General features: G+C 33.4%; 1 protein-coding gene across 9 annotated transcripts in view; it reads right to left on the bottom strand.

Moving 5' to 3' along the window:
- LOC111054814 (extended synaptotagmin-2-A) overlaps positions 1-20,914 on the bottom strand; it is a 114,306-nt gene extending 93,392 nt beyond the window's left edge. For 8 of the 9 annotated variants that reach the window (XR_005572961.1, XR_005572964.1, XR_005572963.1 and 5 more), the window contains exons 1-7: positions 19,977-20,531; positions 18,454-18,495; positions 16,289-16,429; positions 12,556-12,632; positions 11,966-12,032; positions 3,796-3,941; positions 2,786-2,906 (exon numbers count right to left, since the gene is read on the bottom strand). Coding sequence is in view for 5 of the 9 variants with exons in the window: in XM_039441306.1 (XP_039297240.1) it covers positions 2,786-2,906; positions 3,796-3,941; positions 11,966-12,032; positions 12,556-12,632; positions 16,289-16,429; positions 18,454-18,495; positions 19,977-20,273 (891 nt within the window). In the remaining 4 variants the exon portion in view is untranslated. Of the gene's footprint in view, positions 1-2,785; positions 2,907-3,795; positions 3,942-11,965; positions 12,033-12,555; positions 12,633-16,288; positions 16,430-18,453; positions 18,496-19,976 lie in introns of all 9 variants that reach the window. The other variant, XM_039441304.1, reaches the window with a different exon arrangement.
- Between the last annotated feature and the right edge of the window lie 1,026 nt (positions 20,915-21,940).

The raw sequence follows: 21,940 nt of genomic DNA, 5'->3' as shown, positions 1-21,940 counted from the left end.
GTACCTAGCTGAACGGAAACAATACCTAAATCTCCATGGTCAAACTGATATTAAATATACATCAGGGTTTAGCTTGCCTCAAGGTTTTGTGTTATCACCAATTCTTTTTCTGTTGTATGTGAATGACCTACTCAAACTAAACCTCCAAGATTGCACCACCCTCTCTTTTGGAGATAACACTGTATTGAACATCAGTAGCAAAAGCTAGGAAGAAATCGTCAATATGGCAAATAGAAACTTAATAATAGTTAAAAAATGGCTGCAAGATCATATCTTGACTCTAAATGCTGACAAAACTAAGTATATCACCTTTTCATCCAGTATAACTGGACAACCAGTAACAGATTTAAATCTTACAATAGGGACAACAAATAATCGCAATGAAAACACTACACATAATACAGAAGTACATAAAACATTGAACAATTCCAAACATTAAAACAATTAAACATGTTGGTATAATATTTGATCAACATATAAAATGGAACAAACACATATTTGGGCTCAAAGTTGAAATACTTCATTCACATTTTTCACAAAATAAATAAAAAACATGGACATTATACGAAAAATTTACTTTGCATATGCTCACTCATTATTTCAATACATTAATGAAGTACATTAAAAAAAAATATTTAAAATTTTAAAATATTTTAATATTTTATAATATTTAAAATTTTTAAATACATTTAAAAAAAATATTTATCCTACAAAAACATATTATAAGAGCAGCATTAGTGTAGGAAATTTTTCATTTTGAGAGTTAACATCCCACACATGATTTTAGCATGTGTTTAAAATGTTATTAAAGTAACAAACTCACCAAAATAAACACTTAGTTATTGAAATGGGCTCAAATAATAATGTTGTGCGAAAAAGAAAGTTGTAAAACGAAAATAAACAGAAGTTTATGAAGTGAGTTAGGAGAGACTTATTTTGAAATATAAGATATCCTACATTAGGAAGGCCACGACTCTATCCTATTAGGGAATTATTTTCTTGAATTTAAGGCCCCAACAATAAGACAGAATTATATGAAAAACATAATACTTTATATATTAAAAATAATAAATTTGATTTTGCACACATTTCACACCATAATACACGTCCCAACAATAGATTTTACACAGAACTCATCAAGCTAACCATATGCAGGCATCAATTTACATATTATTTTAGCTACATTATAAATAAAATTCCAAACAATTTTATAGATAAAAAATCAAACGTAGTTCACTTAAAAGTATAGAATATTGGATTGAGCAGAATATATTATTTAAACTAGTAGAATGAAGTATAATATTGTACCCAGCAAGCATTGTTACTAGAAACTGAGAGATGGTTTTTCAGTTTCAGGTTCTTAAACCAGGTATGTAATTGTCCCATGTCATCTTACAGGAATTTAATTTCATCTTTTTTTCCTCTTTGTGGAAGATCAACTGTCATGATAGCCTTAAGACGTCACAATGATTAATTTATTAGATTATCACTTTACCATATAATGTGTAGTATTCTCAAGTTTTTTTCCAAGCATTTGCGTTCTTGTAAATTAGTGTAATACTTTCTTTAACATTATCAAATTTGAATTGTATATCAAGTACTTGAAGCAGAATACGTGAACTGCAACTCACTGCCAACACACAAGGAATCTTATTTTGGCAGTGCCGAATATTACATTGATAATATTATTATAAACTCAAGGTACAATCAATGTCTATTTGTATTGTATAATCTTGTACTGTAATTATTATATTGTACAAATTAATATCTATTAGTAATTTTTGGCAATAAATTCAATTCAATTTAACACATTTCAAACAACTAGTTTCGGCCTACCTTGGCCATTTTCAAGTTTAAATGCAAAAATAAGCAAAACAATATTGGATAATATAATTATGTTCATATGATTTGTACAACACTATTTTTGATAGAATTATACAAACCAAAAATAAATAAATCATATGAAGATAATTATATGAACATAGATTATACAATATTGTTTTATTTATTTTTGCATTTAAACTTGAAAATAGCCAAAGTAGGCCGAAACTAGTTGTTTGAAATGTTTTAAATAACGTCATGTTTTCATATTGCTTTTAATAATGTCATCTTTTCATATTGCTTTTAATAATTACTGAAGTACTTATCCAAAACAGGCAATCTTTACATCAATGGAAAGTGAAAATTCCATTTTTCTACAATTATCACGCAGTCAGTCGGGCAGACAGTCGCTTACTCCATCACTGTGTACTGGAGCAGCCATATTTTGACTGGTTGGCTACCAAACCCGGTGACCAACCCCCACTGGTAGTCAGAAAGTGGCAGCTCTAGTCTAAGAACAACGCCCGGCCACAGAGTAAATAACTGACCACCCGGCTGGCTACGCATTCTGGCCGCCTAGTCTTACTGGGACCCAATGTAATTATTGGAAAAAAAACTATGGTATAATTAGATATTTTCCACTTTGGATTGGTAGCCAAGTAGATATGATTTTTTTAATGTGCCCATCATTTACAATGACCCTGAATGTTGTATTGGTTCTATAACTTTGGCCCGGTTAACATGAATCACACTGTACAATATGCAACATGTTCGGCAAGCCACGTCTGAAAACTATCATTTACGAACCGTAAATACTTCCCGACCTCATGACGTGATATACTTTAGTGACCTCATCTGAGTTTGAACAGTTTGTAAAAGCATCTGTAGGGTTGTAAAAAAATATTTTGCATTAGAATAGTAAATTTGTGTGTACACAATACAAATAATAATTGTTTAAAATCACCTGTGGTTCTGGAAATTTGAGATTCTTTGCGGGAACTTCATTACTGAGAAGGATAGGAAGCTTGTTGGGAAGAACCATCATGGCTGCCACTTGCTCAACAATCACACGGCGCAGTAAATCACTAACAACAGACAATTCACAATTGGAACAAATTCAAGGACATTTATAAGAAGAACGGCAGTGATATCTGCTCTTATATGTTCATAAAATCATAAAAAAATTTCTACCAATTCCGATTTTAAATACTATTATAAATTGAAATTTATATCCCATAATATTATTCCGAGAGATGTAGATATCTGTTATTTCTAAAAGATTAAACATGATTATTGCATTAGTCTGTTGATGGGGTAGTGGTTTTCCTTATGAAGTAAAATATTCATTGAGTTGGAATTATTCAATCTTAAGTTATATTATATTGCACAATTTATAATGGAAGGTTATATGTGAGTGAGAATACGTTATTTATTATAGCATACGAAAGAGTCATTCGTCATAATAGTCACGAATATGACAGTGGTTGGGGAGAAACAAAGAGGCAACCGAGGTTGTCTTTCGATAGAAAGGACTCTCCAGATTGATTTTGTCTTGATATAGTGAGTTCTCTCTAGATTGATATTGTATTGGTATAGAGAGTTCTCCCTGGATTGATTTTGTCTTGATATAAAGAGTTATCTCTAGAATGATTTTGTCTCTATAGAGTTCTCTCTAGATTGACGAATTACTTGATTCCAAGTCTAAACAGCAAGTGTTTTATAGTTCCAATGGAACTTGAGTGGAACATTCAATTGATTTTTGCAGTTTTCAATGCAAATAGAATTATACTACAACAAAAGAAGTCGATATTCTAATGCTAAAAGCATCAAATGGTTTCAAACGATTAAAATAATGGATTTTGGAAGTGGTAATACACTTCCAGAAATTTCAATCTCAATTGAATCATCCTGTCTTAGCTCAAATGAAACCTAGATAGAAAGGAAATATTTGAATATAGAACGTAGCCTACTCACCTCAGCCCAGGCATATCTAGAACATCAGCAACTCCAACAAGGTTGAAGTCAATAGCAGGATTATTCAGAAAATAAATTTGAAGACCGCCAACTAGTGGCATTGATTTAATGAGAGGCTTCATAACAATTCTGACAAGCCCATGGATCTGAAATCACAGTTGAAAATTTGATCAGTGTATAGTTTTGAGTTTATCAAAATTTATATTCAAACGTAAATACAGAACTGCAAAATGGTCTCATCTCATTACCACTCCCAACCACAATCTATCTAACCAACTTGAACACTCATTTTATTAAGATGAAGAGACTCGTATTTGAACCTTGTTGTATCAATATCTTCCTACAGTTTACTCGGTATTGATAATGATGTAGCAATCCGGTATCTTAAATGAGTGGCCGTGGTCTAGCGGATTAGATGATGACTTCAAAACCAGATGCTCCATGTTCGAATATCGGCCAAGCAAGATATTTTTCAGGTCACTCACGTGTTTCGGATCGACACGTTAAGCCGTCGTTTTCAGCTGCGTAAGAGCAGTCGTTGAGTCATGTCAAAAAATTGATCAGGTGCGACCACAGTGGCTGTGACAAATTTTTTTTAGTCAGAGAATTTGTGAAGTGAACAGAAAATGCTTATAGTTGTAGTACATATGGATTGTATTGTTGATTCTATTTTATTCGTGTTCTGATTATTATTCATCTTAATTGAAGATGACATAAGTCATATGGAAACGGGAATATTAATAATATATGGAGAGCAACTAAAAATACTAATTACGCATGGTAAGGCAGCGCAAAAATACGTGGACAATAAGATAAAATTCGTTTGGATCGCTTTTGCATCTTGGATAAGTAACAGTATATTACCAGTCATTAATCATGGTACTTGTATGTTCATATCATTCTTTATATGTAATAATAACAAATTCATAATAATAATAATTTTATAATCATTTTTCATTCATGATTTTATTAACTTGGGTAGGGTTCTATACAACTATTAAATAGAGTAAGAAGGTCGGTCGGTTTATCTTGCAAATATCAGAGATAAATAATTTGGGATTTACGTGTAAATCCAAGGCCATTTTATCAAGTGAATAAATGATGGAATGTATGAACTGATGAACATAAATGATATTTAATTCATCGTATTCATTGTTTCAAAAAATCTAAACATTGACCCATACTTTAATTACGAAATTGACCCTAGCTTGTTTTTCTTTTGATCAATTCAGGTTAATCAGGTGATCATCAAGTTCATCAATTCTTGCTAGAATTACATCCTTTTCATTTTGCAATACTGAGGTTTTGGCAATATTTCTCTTGAATTCTTTGGTCTTTTTCGTTTTATTTTTGATAACAGAATAAATAAGTGGAGCAAGAAACCAAGCTGGGCTGAAATTCATGTAGCCGAAAAAATATATAACTGCAACAGTGCAAACACTTTTAGCAGCATCATAAACTATTTTGAAGATGCCCGAAGATGAACCAACTTGTCTTGTAGGAGGAATTGTAATTGGATCTTTCTTTTCCAACTCCATAATGCAGTAATATATTGATGAAGTAGTCTAAATGTTGAAACTGTTCTGGCAGACCCGAAATTTGCAAATGTGTCCTACAGAAGTTGAGCGTTGGACTTCGAAGCGAACGGATGTTATCTATTAGCCGGCAGTGTCGTGTCAAATGTTTTTGTTCGTATCGAGTTGAACTGTGCCTTCTCCAACTAAATTTACTTTTGAAACAGTTCAAATAGTTTTTTATTTTTTTCAATGAGTGCGTGCGGAAAGTGTGGGCTTCTCGTTAAGCATTCGGAAAAGGTCAAAATAAAGTGTAGTCGATGTGAAACATATTTCCATGGTAAATGTGTTAACGTAACTGAAACCGAGATCAAGACCTCAAATACTCGGGGATGGTCGTGTAGGTCCTGTGATTCCAAGTTTCGTTTACAACGTAGTCACTCGGATTCTACACCAGTCTAACAGAAATGGATTCCCCTAAGCAAACGATCACGCTTGAAGTTCTAAATAAATGCCTTGATACCTTGAAAGAGGATCTCTTAAGATCATAGGATCTTAAATTTAATGCACTTCGCGATGAACTCACAGCTTCCCTGAAATTGTGTCATGAGAAACTGGACCAAAGTACAAAACTAATTGCCAAACAAGATGAAAAAATAGCGTCCCAACAGACTATCATCTTAAAACTAGAGAAAGAAAACCAGTGCTTGAATAATACTATCTCAGATTTGTTCATGAACTATGACCACCTAGAGCAGTATACTCAACGAAACACAGTTGAAATCCATGGTGTACCAATGTCGCCAGGTGAGGATACAACAAGCACAGCGGTTAGCGTGTGTAAAGCGCTTGGAATGGAGATTAATAAAAAATACATTGATTGCCGTCACCGTCTCAGGAAGCTTAAGGACCAGCCAACGGCGGGAATCGCTGTCAAATTCATACGCCGAACTGATGCCGATGAGATTCTCCGACGGCGACGAGCCGACGAGCGAAGCGCGACCTCTCAACGCGACACGTAGGAATCGCTGGCGAGTCAAATCCCATATATGTGAACCAGTCGCTTACGGCAAGGATTAGCAAACTCTTCGCCAGAGCTAGGCAACTCAAAAAATTGAAGAAAGTGAAATACGTATGGACTGACAGAACGGGCAGAGTGAAGATTAGACGAGACGATGGCGAAAAGGTCATGGAAATCAAGTGTGATAAGGACTCGGAAGCATTTTAATTTGTTTTTTCCGATTTTTTGAAGACTTATAGTTTTTTATTTTATTCTTTTTTTGAACGTCTTTTGATCTTGTGTCTTTCTTTGTTTAATAGTATGCTTTGGGTGTGTGTGTGTGTGTGTGTGTGTGTGTGTGTGTGTGTGTGTGTGTGTGTGTGTGTGTGTGTGTGTGTGTGTGTGTGTGTGTGTGTGTGTGTGTGGTGTGTGTGTGTGTGTGTGTGTGTGTGTGTGTGTGTGTGTGTGTGTGTGTGTGTGTGTGTGTGTGTGTGTGTGTGTGTGTGTGTGTGTGTGTGTGTGTGGTGTGTGTGTGTGTGTGTGTGTGTGTGTGTGTGTGTGGTGTGTGTGTGTGTGTGTGTGTGTGTGTGTGGTGTGTGTGTGTGTGTGTGTGTGTGTGTGTGTGTGTGTGTGGTGTGTGTGTGTGTGTGTGTGTGTGTGTGTGGCTGTGTGTGTGTGTGTGTGTGTGTGTGTGTGTGTGTGTGTGTGTGTGTGTGTGTGTGTGTGTGTGTGTGTGTGTGTGTGTGTGTGTGTGTGTGTGTGTGTGTGTGTGTGTGTGTGTGTGTGTGTGTGTGTGTGTGTGTGTGTGTGTGATTGAGAAGGAGAGTGATTCTACCCCTGATTGCGCGTGTAATGATAGAGAAGCTACAGTGAGTACCTACGTTTTGTTGCTTTACTTTGTATTCCAATCAACTGAACTCGAGAAGATAAACTTCTGTAATATGAGAACCGTTAGCTGATACGATAAATTCAACTTGAAATGTTTTTGGTATTGTTGGGTCATCTACTGATATTTTATCTTCTATTATCTTTCTCCGTTCTAATTTATATAGTCAAAAGCAGTCGATGCAGTTTTGACATAAGAGGTACCGTTGCAAATGTCTAACTATAAACAATAATAATGTTCAATCCTTTTTTCTTCAACTTCATCCTCCCCTTTTTGCTCTCTTTCTTGGTAAAATCTGTCGGGGTTTTCACGGTATGTTAGTGTGTGTGAATGTTTGCCTTTGTGCTTGTCTAATCTATATTTTTATTTATATCCACTGAACTGGTAGTTTATTTAATTTTGTTAACTGCTATTTGGAGAGGTACAGTCCAGCCGACTGGTCTCTCTTATTCTCTTTTTTTCATCAATTTATTATAGTTTTTTTAGTTATTCTTTTCTAAATAATCGCATTATCCTAGATAGAAAATCTTTAATCTTATTTTTGTATCTTTCTACAACATACTTTCTCAACTTTATCATCTATTCGTTCCATAGATTTAATCTATCTTCTAGATAACATTTCTGCCTTATGGTTATCATTGATGTTTTTGACAATGAAGCTTTACTAGAGTGTTATAATACAATCGAGGTTGAAGATATATTTTCTCTTCGCCTCATGGAAACTTATCTAATGATGTAAATAACAGCTCCATGAGCATACTGCATATGAATATTCGTAGCCTAAATGAGAATTTCGATGAATTTGCCTATATAATAGAAAATTGTAACTTGAGTTTTCATATTATAATACTTTCTGAAACATGGATGATTGAGGATGAACCATTCAACTATATCTTAAACGGTTATACAGCCGTAGACAAACCCGGCAAAAGAAACAGGAATAATCGAATTTGTGTTTTCATTAGTAATTTACCAACTTCAAACAGGCTTGAATTCTATATTGAAGAAGCGGACTCATTAATTTTAAATATAAAAAATCCAGCTTCAAACAATGAGATAACCTTGATCGATATCTATCGATCGCCCTCGTTATCAGCCAGTCTCTTCCTTAATAGTTTGGAGGGTATATTGGGTGGACTTAAAGCAAATAAAAACGTTATCCTTATGGGTGATATAAATATAAATTTGAACCTTACTACCTATATTTCTAAAGATTATTTTAATAGTATGTCTTCCAACGGCTTCATTTCCTACATCAATAAGCCAACAACAAGAGTTAGTAATCAGTCACAATCATGCATGGATCACATATTTTTCAGAAATAATTCTTTTGACACTGATAGTATAACTGGAACTATATTCAAAACTGATATAACTGATCACTATTGCACCAGCATTCATATGGGACATCTAAGACCAGACTGTAACTCAGATAGACCAAACAGTATTAATGAGAAAATTGACTTTAATAAACTGATACATGACCTTGAAATTGGAAACTGGGAGGATGTATTAAATAGCAATAATATACATTCACTGGTGCACTCCTTCGAACATAAATTAGTAGCCCATTTGAAAAATGCAACTTCCAAAATCAAATCATCAAACAGAAATAGGCCACTGAAAAACTGGATTACCCCTGGACTTATTAGAGCTATCCAAACTAGAAACAAAATGCTTAAAAAACGTTCAAGGCAACCTTACAATATTGAACTCAAAGAAAACTATACTCGTTATAGAAACGTCTTGAATGAATTACTAAAAGAAACTAAGATCAATTACTATAGGAATAAATTGGACTGGAGTAAGGGAAATGCTATGGGATACGATTAACGAAGTACTTGACATAAAACGAAAAACTTTAAAGCCAGATATTGATCCTGAAATCTTAAATAAGCACTTTTCATCTGTAGGAAAGAAATTGGCAGAAAAACAAAGGGATGATAACCGCTTTATTGATCCTGAAATCTTAAATAAGCACTTTTCATCTGTAGGAAAGAAATTGGCAGAAAAACTAAGGGATCATAACCCTAACATTCCCTTTCCAGCCCGGCTAAACTATCGCCCTTCACAAAAAAACTTTCAAGACTCTTTTTTCCTATTCCCGACAAATAAAGAAGAAATAATCCGAACAATAAATGAACTGAAAACTAACTCATCTCCAGGTATTAATAACATTAATAACAGCTGTCTAAAAAAATAGCCCATTTAATTGCAATGCCTTTAAAAACTGTAATCAACAAATGCTTTGAAAAGGGTTTCTTCCAAAAGGAATTTAAAATCGCCAAAATTATCCCACTCCACAAGTCTGGTGACACCAAAAATCCTACAAACTACCGTCCAATTAGCCTACTTAGTGGTTTATCAAAAGTTATGGAGAAACTTATTAAAAAGCGTATGATGCTATATTTGAAGGAGAAAAATGTGATTTACCCAAATCAATTCGGTTTTCAAGAGGAGAAAAGCACTGAGGACGCAATGCCATTTTTAGTTAAAACTGTAACAAATAATTTCACTCTCAGTAGAAAATCAATTGCAATATTCATCGATCTCAGTAAAGCTTTTGATACCATTCCACACTCAAAACTTTTAGAGAAGCTCAACCACATCGGTATCCGCGGTTTGCCATTAAAACTCTTTTCAAGCTACCTTGAGGGACGAACGCAAATATTATCTATCGACAATAAAACCAGTATTGAACATCTTTTTGACTACGGCTTGCCTCAAGGAACCGTTCTATCCCCCATCCTGTTCCTAATATATATCAACGATCTCCTAAGCATAAACATTTAAAATGGCCAAGCAATCTCCTTTGCTGATGAAACCAAGCTAATCTTTTCAGGTAATAAGTGGGAGGAAACTAGAGCTGCAGCTGAGAGAGGGATCGCGAATGTCAAAGCTTAGCTTGACTACCATACCTTAACATTGAATCATAAAAAGTCTTCTTTCATGACATTTACTCCCAATGCTGCCACTCAACCAATTACTCAAATGTCTATAAAAATCCACAAGACTGGCTGCATTAATTTAGTCTCACCTAATACAAGTTGTAACTGTCCTGCCTTAGAGGACTCAAAATCTGTTAAATATTTAGGGGTAATGATTGACCGGCATTTGAGGTGGGATTGCCAAATTCAATCGTTGTGCAACAAGACCAAGTATTTAACAAACAAATTCTATAAAATAAATCAACTAAAACTGCCAAATCTTTCTATGATGATCTATTTTGCATACGCTCAATCTGTTCTACAGTATGGAATAAGGGTGAGGGGTGGTGCAGCTAAACAACACATTAATAAAATTGTCAACATACAGAAACACATTATTAAGGTTGCACTAGGCAGGCCAAGGCTGTACCCGACTCAAACTCTTTTTCAGGAAACAAATATTCTCACAATCAAACAGTTATACATAAAGAATCTAATATTGTACATAAATAAAAACAGGAACCTTTTCAACATTCGAATCACACCCTACAACACTCGTCAAACATTTAGAACATCAAACTTAACCCAAACTAATTTACAGATTTATAGGATGCAATTCCCCTATATGTGTGACAAACTGGTAAATACCGTTCCGCAGGACTTTCTCTCATGCTGTCAATGAATATATTAAAAAAAGGAATCTTCAGATGGATTAAAACGTCTACAGACTTATATGGAGACATAACTTGAGGCATTAGTACAGTAATTTACGTAATATAAGTTGTTTAGCATTATGGTTCATGTTTTGGGGTATTAGTTTGAGAACATGTAGGGAGGTTTAATCCTTTAAGAAGGTTAAATGCTACAGGGCAAAATATTCAAATATTTTTCTCCCAATTAGTATTAGTTTCTTTGATCTGTCGACACTTTAGTGGTTTCTTTTCTCTCTTTTGTTAACATATTTAATCTTACTATAGCTTCTTTAGTTATTTTAAACCTTTGTTCTTCTTCTTTTGCTTACCGTGGTTATTGTTTTTCACCTTTATTGTAATTTCTTGATTGTATTTTCCTTAGGCTCACGATCAGACGAAAGTCTTGTGGGTCATTTGATTATTTTTATATTTTTATGATGTATACAAATTATTTTGTGTTTTTTCAATTGTTGTCAAAGTGAAGAAGAATCAATAAATTTATTATTATTATAGTTGATTTCAGTAGGCTACAGTAACTTTAAAATAAATGAGTAATTGTCGACTATACTGCTTGTAGATATTCACCAACACTCGAAAATTAAACCTTCAGAGACACTCTTCTGCTCTATTGAGAAAAGTTTCAGATATTTTCAAATTGCAATTGCGTTCGGCAACGGGCAAACACATGCAGGCAGACAAGACAAGAGACAAACAGAAATAGCAGAATGCAGATGCTGATAGGCTATAAGAAGCTTGTTTTTATTGAATGAAAAAGACTAAGAAATTGTCAAAAAACCACTGATTTATTGATAATTAGAAAGACCGGTTTCGGTTATTACACCATTGTCAATCTCTGATAAACTCTATCAGAGCAAACTCTCTGATTTATTATTATAAACTTCAAGTGATATGCAATAGGCTAGACCGCAATAAAATAGTATTATATATTATTTACAATATGTTACGTTTGTGATGGATAACAAATACAGCTTTTATTTATAAAAATAATCAATTATAATATAGTATTTATGTACCGATATATTGAAGCATATTAAATTGTTCATTATCAATAATTGTGAGTTATTTAAGAGTAAAATAGGGGATTCAAGTAGAAATATCGAACTTTGATAGCCTATGAATTTTCACTCTACCTGAAAATCTTGGATGCCTCCTGTGAACCCTTTAATTGTGAAAGAAATGTCACAGTCTCCAGCATAGCTGTTGAAACACGAAAAACAATCTATTAGCTATAACATATTTTAAAAAGAAATGAGCACAAATTTGAGCAATATATTGCGAATCTAGCATAGGTGCGATTCTAGCAAGTTATAGCTATTTTCCCAAGCTTCATGAATTAGATAACCATCATGATCAACACCATACAATATTACAGAATGTCAAGAGTTCCGATGTCTATAACTATTTTTTATTCAATCAAAGGTGACTAATAAATAAATCGGAGTTTAGAGATTGTAAAAGTATTCTCAAACTCGAATGTCAACACTAACATAATATTCTTGAGACAATTGAATATGACAGAAGAGATAGGCTATCTTATTTATTTATGTAAATTGACAATAATTTCTACATTATAAAGAAATAATATGTTGTCACTGAATGCTAATTCATCTTATTCTTTAAATAGATTGAACACTTTTTCCAACACACATAATTTTTTTAGAAATATTGATAATTTGTAAGGAGATTAAAAATTGAAAAAATGTTCAACACTACTACTTACAAAATATCCAAGTCCATGATAATTTCATTCCTTGACACATTGTAGTCGTATACTTTGATTCCTCCTATACGAGGCGGCTGTGGATATAAATAGATAGTAATTCTTATTTGAAAATTATAAAAAGACACATTCCTATTTGAAGTTTCAAAATATAAATTATATAATTCCACTTCAACACAACGGAATCTTTGTTGAGCACACTAAACTGTATTGGCTAGGTTTCATTGAAATTTCAGAGTATTATATTGAAGATATTAAAAATAACGATCCTCTTGATTGAGAATATGATGAATAGTTTTTTATTAGATAGTTTTTAATTGTTTTTTCTTCACGATGAATTACAGAATCATGATAAACATGATAACGATGAATCAAATAATTAGTCCGGGCGCAAATGTCATGAATAAGGCACTCCGTGGTCATTTTCGAGTAACAGCCGTGGAAGATGTTTCAATTTCTTCGTTAGGTCTAGCATAATAAGGATCGTGATGATGATAAATCGAAATCACAGGAAAACAACTCGGAAACAAGATAGCCGCCAAAATTTTCATGGTTTTGATAATATATATAGCTTGTATTTCAATAACCGTTCAAGATATTCAACCGTTTTTTTAGAGAAAAATATTTAAAAAATCTTTCTCTACAATTTTTGTTCTATAAAATTTTCCTATAAAACGGATATTTTTCAAGTTATAACCTTCAAAAGCCAAAAAAAAAACTTTTTCTCTAAATTTGTTCAAATTTCATTTCATTGTAACTTTTTTTGTGAGAGATACGGGGAAATTTTAAATCTATGCAATTTAGAGCGTTTTTTCAACTTTGGAATGATAAATCTTCATGCGCTGTACGTCAAAAAATGAGTTCTCCAGCGCCCTCCAAAGAAAACCCAGCATGATTTCTGGTGCGTTTTTCCATAGGCATGAGGTAACAAGCTAGAACTATAAAATCGATTTTTTCATGACTACTTCAAGATAGAGACTTGCAAATGGTCTCAATCTCTTCGTTAAAACAAGACGAATAAGAAACAACGAGAATATTCGAGATCATTGAAAAATACAAGATGGCGGTCATTATTGACATAAATTTTTATATCGCTTGTTATTCAGTTATTGTGGGTGATATCGGATTGGTTTTACCACAAAAGTGTTCAGAATTAACTAAACAATGATGTTCGAGAGAATCATCTCATTTCGACCACTCTTTCCATTATTTATTCAACTTCAAAAACTTGAAACATACATTTTTCGGGGACAATATTTCACTTTTCACCCTGTATGTATTCGTAGTAGACAAACACTAATGTTATTGGCACAGTGTTGTAGAATATTTCTACAGCTTTAAAATGACATCTGGTTGGAGGCTGAAAGTCCATATTTTACGGCTGGAGCGTCATCGGAAAAAGAGTAAAAAGTACGGTTTGCATCGGAAAACACGCTTTTCCACCAAATGCCAATTCCAACAATTAGAAAACCGTGTAACTCATGACTCCATGAAGATACAGACTTGGGAATGGTTTCAATCTCTTCATAATGATGTGTAGAAAGAGATTATCTATGATGGCAATCTCAAAAATGTTTTTTTATCATGAAAAAAAACAGGATGGCGGCAAAAAAATGTCGATTTTCAAGAAATCGCGTGTAATTCTAATAATGTCGAGGATATCGGATCAATTCAGCCATCTGGAAGCTCCAAAATAATCATACTACAATTTCCGAAAGATTAATCCAAAAACTTTTACTATGGTGAATATAACTTCAAACTCTTGAAATTAGATATTTGTTGAGCCAAATTTCTATTTTTCACCCTGTAAATGTATTCAGAGTGAACAAACACCAATATTATTGTCACAGTGTTGTAGAATACTATAAAAGCTTTAAAATGGCATCTAGTTAGAGGCTGTAAGTCCAACTTCAAAGAGAAAACACTCTTTTTTCACCATATGCCAAACCTGAAGAATTAGGACACCATGTCCCCTTGAAGGTACAGACCTGAAAATGATATCAATCTCTTTGTAAAAATATGTGGAAATAGATTATCCATGATGGCAATCTCAAAAATGTTTGTCATCAAAGAAAAATCCAAGATGGCGGCCAAAAATCTGATTTCAAGAGTATGAAGTTATATTCACCATAGTAAAAGCTTTTTGGATTAATCATTCGGAAATTGTAGTATAATTATTTTGGAGCTTCCAGATGGCTGAATTGATCCAATATTCTCAACATTATCAGAATTACAGACGATTTCTTGAAAATCGACATATTTTTGCCGCTATCTTGTTTTTTTCATGATGACAAACATTTCTGAGACTGCCATCATGGATAATCTCTTTCTACACATCATCATGAAGAGATTGATACCATTCCCAAGTTTGTACCTTCATGGAGTAATGAGTTACACGGTTTTCTAATTGTTGGGATTGGCATTTGGTGGAAAAGCGTGTTTTCCGATGCAAACAGTACTTTTTACTCTTTTTCCGATGACGTTCCAGCCGTAAAATATGGACTTTCAGCCTCCAACCAGATGCCATTTTAAAGCTTTGGAAATATTCTACAACACTGTGCCAATAACACTAGTGTCTTTCTACTGCGAATACATACAGAGTGGAAAGTGAAATGTTGTCCCCGAAAAATGTATGTTTCAAGTTTTTGAAGTTGAATAAATACGGTAATGGAAAGAGTGGTCGAAATGAGATGATTCTCTCGAACATCATTGTTTAGTTAATTCTGAACACTTTTGTGGTAAAACCAATCCGATATCACCCACAATTACTGAATAACAAGCGATATAAAAATTTATGTCAATAATGACCGCCATCTTGTATTTTTCAATGATCTCGAATATTTTCGTTGTTTCTTATTCGTCTTGTTGTAACGAAGAGATTGAGACCATTTGCAAGTCTCTATCATGAAGTAGTCATGAAAAAATCGATTTTATAGTTCTAGCTTGTTACCTTATGCCTATGGAAAAACGCACCAGAAATCATGCTGGGTTTTCTTTGGAGGGCGCTGGAGAACTCATTTTTTGACGTACAGCGCATGAAGATTTATCATTCCAAAGTTAAAAAAACGCTCTAAATTGCATAGATTTAAATTTTCCCTGTATCTCTTTCACAAAAAAAGTTACAATGAAATGAAATTTGAACAAATTTAGGAAAAAGTATTTTTTTGGCTTTTGAAGGTTATAACTTGAAAAATATCCGTTTTATAGGAAAATTTTATAGAACAAAAATTGTAGAGAAAGATTTTTTAAATATTTTTGTCTAAAAAAACGGTTGAATATCTTGAACGGTTATTGAAATACAAGCGATATAGCAAAACCATGAAAATTTTGGCGGCCATCTTGTTTCCGAGGTGTTTTCCTGTGATTTCGACTTATCATCATCACGATCGTTATTATGCTAGACCTAACGAAGAAATTGAGACATCTTCCACGGCTGTTACTCGAAAATGACCACGGAATGACATTTGCGCCCGGTCTAAATGATGAAATATCATGAATCAAATAATCATGATAACGATGAATCATGATAAACAGCTGCTTGACTACTAAAACCATGTTTGCATCTATGACATACAAAAAAATAAGCAAATGATACTGGAATGACATAACATGTTCATTAAAACGTAATGGAATGATACACAGTTTTTTGAATGAAGTTCAGGATTCAGATTTCGGAAAAAAATTAGACCGATTCAATAATTTCATTAAAAGGATGACTCATTTATAAACTTACAATTGTACCAAGTCTCATCTTTTGAAATGCGAAGCCACTTATTTTGTACTCAGCAAGTGCAAGACAAATGTTAGGCTCAATTATATCTTTGATTACATCTTTTGCATAATGGTTGACGTTTGGCCAAACTTGTCGAAGAATCTGAAATCATAGAACATAAGATTACAACAAAAATAAAGATCTGGATTAGGGCTACCGGACAGCAAGCTGCCAAAAAATGATACATTTTTGAGAATTTATATCATCTATTCACTTAAAATCCTCTTAATAATTGTTGTCAATACTAATTTAAAATCTAAGTGAGAAGCCATTTTAAGTGCAAGTATAAATCAGTCTCAGTATAAATTACTGAAGTTAACTCACATTAAAACTTGAAACCAACTTAAATAAAGAAGACTTTCTTTGAATAAAAAATTTATAAGTTAATTAATATTTTTTTAATGAAAAGCGAACTAAATTTTTCAATTCATAGTGTTATCAATGTGTTTTTCTAGATCAGCCCCCACCAACTAATTTTGAAAATTGAGAGAAAGAAACAAAAAAATAACTATTTTATATTAGTGAAGAAAAAAATGTTAGGAGTAACTAAATATAACTTACGGTACACTGAATACTATAGACTATACTATATACAATAAACCATATACAATATGAGAAAATAATAAGGAATCAAGAAATTACAAATAACATTCCAAGAATGGTGTGAATTATATGCTGAAAATTACCAATAAGAATGAGGTGAATGATAACAGAGGAAAGGATAAAAAGAAGTCAACTACTTAATATGCTACTCTATGTAAGTTGATGAGGTCTAGCGTGGGAAAAATAAGTGCCTACATTAGGCTTACTACATGCCTTCTTGAACTGACTGGGATTCATATGAAAAAGGTCTAGGAGAAAGCTATGGTAATTGTAAAGATTCATCATGCTGTTGATTGGAGAATTAAAGTGACTATTGGAGTTGCATTGGGGAGGAAGAAATCTGAAGCCGGAACGCCGTGAAACTGAAGACATACGTGTATATATTCAGCAATGAAAGGAGGTAGGTTGATTGAACACGGTTGTTCAATATATGGAAACATATTATACATTATATATAACATTTATATGGAAACAAAAGCAATTTACAGCTCCTAGATGCTTCCAGGGATTGAATATCAAATATGGCACTTAGGTTAGCTGTGAGAAAATTGAAAGGACAGAACATGTTGAAACGCTTGAAATATACAAACCAGTATGCCACTGGCCCGCGAGCCCTTTGAGTGATTGCCACAATGTGGTCCTTGATTAAAAAAGGTTGGGCACCCCAGTTTCAGTAACAACCCCCAGATATTTACAATATGACTTAATTAAATAATAATAGATTATGAATAATATTAATTGGCCGGTGATTATTTTTCTATTTGATGGTGCAATAATAAAATATAAAAAAGTACCTGAATTTTCATTTTAGTAAAAGAGCATCAGTGGTAGCCTATCCCTATACAACAAATTTAATAATAATCAATTGTTTGATTCAAATTTGACAACTATGATATGAAAATCAAAATTAAAGCATTTTATCATGAACATAACAACACCTGAAAAAAATATAGCATGATTATCCTCATTACATAATATTCAACACCTAACTTATCATGATAATATGTAGATAGAGTAATTCTTATTCCACCTACTATCACCAATTTCTACCACCTATTAAACTTCTACATCGAGTTTGTGAACCTAGATACTAAAGCACTACTTGTCTACGTAGTAAGTTAGCGACTAAAAGTATCCCCATTAAAATGCATCCAAGTTCTCGTCTGTCAAAGAGATGAGAAGCCTGTTTGAGTTTTTAAGCTAACGATCAATATTGTGTGTAGTACTGGAGTTGAGTAAGCTTACTTATCCTGAGGCGAGAAACGTAGATGGTACCCCTCAAGGAAAGTTGCACTTTAGTGTAAATTGATAGGCCTACATTTCACTGTCTTGGCTATGCAATTTGAGAGATTGAATTGGCTGCAACTCAAAAGAACTTTTCTGGGCTGCAATTATTAGTAAAGTGAGCATCGCTGTAATGATTTCCAGCCTCCAACAGGAAAAGGAACCAGAAGAAGAAGATAAATGTTCTATTACTGTATTAAGTTATATTTTTCATCAATCATTATAGATACCGTACCTACCTTGTTTAACCATTCAGCCCTTTCAACATCAGGGAAGTAGACCTGAAAAAAGGCAATGAGCAAGTAATATTTTATTATAATTAGAATATTCAAGCAGAAGAATAATAAATTATTAATCTTTAAATTTTATAAGAATGATTGCATAAATGTTATATAATTCACTAATTTATTGCATTAATGGAATCAACTTGTGATTAACTCATTCTTATAATAAAATTTTATAATAGCCTATTTTGTAAGAAAAAATTCACTCAACTTATCTTATTATTTTCATTCATTCCTAATGAATAATTATTGATTTTATCAATGTAGACTATGGTGAGGTCCTCGTAAAGTTCTTAACCCTTATGCGTAACCCCAGACCATTATATTTTCTGTTGTTACCTTGGCTGCAGTAAACTTGAGGATCTGGGATTTTTTTGTATTCTTTAAGTAGTCCATCTATTCATTCATTCATTAACTAGTCCATCAACTACCTGCACACGTGATTTAGAAGCTGTAAGTCGGTCAGAAGTGGGTGAAAAAAATCCCTTTGGGTTACGCGTAACCCCTGTTGTCTTTTGTGTATATTTTCGAATATTATTGATAAAGACGATCCAAATTATAAATTTCTAGTTGGAAATATGCTCATATTTCACAATGTAATATAACACAATATAACACAATATAACACAATGATAATAGTATTTAAAGAGTGTTAGGTATTATAGTATTAAAGAGTATTTAAAAGTATCATAAGAGCACATTATTGATAGGTTATCTATATTCACAATTAGATTCTTCAGCAAGCTCTATAGATTCTAAGCCTGTGTTTGCCTTATTATATTATTTACCTTTATTATCACCTGTATTAGGCTATTATTTTCTATTCTAGTTAGGCTATAATATATTTTAGAAGATTCTCCATCATTTCACCCATTTTACTTCACTTTCATCATGTTTTCTAACAATTATCAATCCATATAACGCGAACTCACTTCTATTTCATCTTCGTTGACTCACTTTTTTCAAATCAGGACCTTTCTCAATTGATATTTATAATCCAGTGACAAGTTATAAACATGTTTTTTCAAAGACTGGATACAAATCATCACAATCAAATATAAAATTATGGGTATTTCTGAGCTACTGCAAAAAAGTATCAAATTTGTTGGCCCATTAGGTTATTGATAAATATTTATATTCATCCCGTTAATAAAATTTGAAGAATCACGTAAGAGACATCAAAAATAATATAATACTTGAAAGGTTGGTCATGAAAAACACTGTGAGAAAATGGTCTAGTAGTAATTTTTAGACATTTTAAAGTTGGGGTTATGCGTAACCCCATGTTGTCTTTAAGCGTTGCTAGTTTTGTGTTGTCTTTCTAGGGTTAACCTTTTATGAATTTATAACCTAAGAAATTTGGTTTGCAACTACAAATTCTTAACAATGATTAGTTGAAAAATAAAATATTGAATTAATTATTTTATTTCTATGCTTCAAATTGTATTGCCAGTAAAGGAAAAATGTTTATCACTCACCCAGGCAGGTAATTCATCAATTCTTGCTAGAATTACATCCTTTTCATTTTGCAATGCTGAGGTTTTGGCAACATTTCTCTTGAATTCGTTGGTCTTTTTCGTTTCATTTTTGATAACAGAATAAATAAGCGGAGCAAGAAACCAAGCTGGGCTGAAATTCATGTAGCCGAAAAAATATATAATTGCAACAGTGCAAACACTTTTAGCAGCATCATAAACTATTTTGAAGATGCCCGAAGATGAACCAACTTGTCTTGTAGGAGGAATTGTAATTGGATTTTTCTTTTCCAACTCCATAATGCAGTAAGATATTGATGAAGTAGTCTAAATGTTGAAACTGTTTCTGGCACACCCGAAATTTGCAAATGTGTCCTACAGAAGTTGATTTCAGTAGGCTACAGTAACTTTAAAATAAATAAGTAATTGTCGACTATACTGCTTAGATATTCACCAACACTCGAAAATTAAACCTTCAAAGACACTCTTCTGCTCTATTGAGAAAAGTTTCAGATATTTTTAAATTGCAATTGCGTTCGGCAACGGGCAAACACATGCAGGAAGACAAGACAAGAGACAAACAGAAATAGCACAATGCAGATGCTGATAGGCTATAAGAAGCGCATAAGGAGATGTCTACTGGATGTCGTTTGAAATAATATTAAGTAGGGTCCATCTCATTGTGCGCTACCTACGACGTACGTTCCACTACTAATGAACAGCTGTTTGTCATAGTTAAAAATAGCGATTACCGAATCCTTAAACGGTGTACACGTTGACACGTACGTTTGCCTCGGGTGAGCACTGAGCATACGTGTATGGGCTTGCATTCGCATGAATTCATTCATTCGCATTCCTTTCCTCATGAATGAGGCGAACCGTAAACCTGTCGGTATTTTGGCGAGCTCAAAGGCGCCTCGGGCGAGCATTAAATGTACGTGTGGACGCGATTTTGCCATACGGGTGAGGCAAAACGTAAACATTGAATGCATCATAACCTAATCCCAAAGACCTTAAAGATGCATAGACTCACATGCAGCGCTAGTGTCGTACTTGGAATTGAAATCCGCCATTGAGGGGCAACCCAAGGCCAGTTATAGAATAGACACGGCCTATTGTATATTCATACCAACGAGCTATATAGTAAACTATAGAGTGGCTGAGTGGCCGCTATTCCCAAAGACCTTAGAGATGCATCTCTTTAAGGTCTTTGGCTAAGCAGCTTCTCTTTGTCTCAGAAACAGAGTAACGGCCAGCAACAGTCACCGTTATAACATAGTTATTCAAAAGTATTCTTTTATCCTCATCTACAGTGAGGTCCACGTTATAATAGTAGTGTACGATTTGCAATGGTGCTGCTATCCTTGTCTATCGTTCAACAAATGTGAAAGAGTTAGGGGTTAGGTTTTATTTAGGTTATATTTAATAATGTTTTATTAGGATAGGTTAGGTTTTTGCTTTAAAATTGCAATATGCTAGAAGGGGCTGGGGTCTAGGTAGAGTTATGTTTTTTGATGTTTCAAAGGTGAAAGGATAGGTTAGGGGGTTAGGATTTTGCTTTGAACCACATGTTTGTGAACATGTTCATGAAATGAACCACATGTTTGTGAACATGTTCATGAAATGAACCACATGTTTGTGAACATGTTCATGAAATGAACCACATGTTTGTGAACATGTTCATGAAATGAACCACATGTTTATGTTTTGTTCTAAAGATGACGAATAAATCTTAAGTATTAAATGTGAAAGGGTTAGAGGTTAAGTTTGATTTAGGTTATATTTAATAATGTGTTAATGGGATAGGTTAGGTTTTTGCTTTATAATTGCAATATGCTAGAAGGGGCTAGGGTGCAGTTAGAGTTATGTTTTTTGATGTTTCAAATGTGAAAGGATAGGTTAGGGGGTTAGGATTTTGCTTTGAAATCTAAATTATTAAATGTGAAGGGGTTAGGGGTTAGTGGTTG

The sequence above is a fragment of the Nilaparvata lugens genome, chromosome X (genome assembly GCF_014356525.2).
Source record: "Nilaparvata lugens isolate BPH chromosome X, ASM1435652v1, whole genome shotgun sequence".
Taxonomy (NCBI): Eukaryota; Metazoa; Arthropoda; class Insecta; order Hemiptera; family Delphacidae; genus Nilaparvata; species Nilaparvata lugens.
Note: the sequence above shows the minus strand (reverse complement) of the source record. Positions and strands in the feature narration are given on the sequence as shown.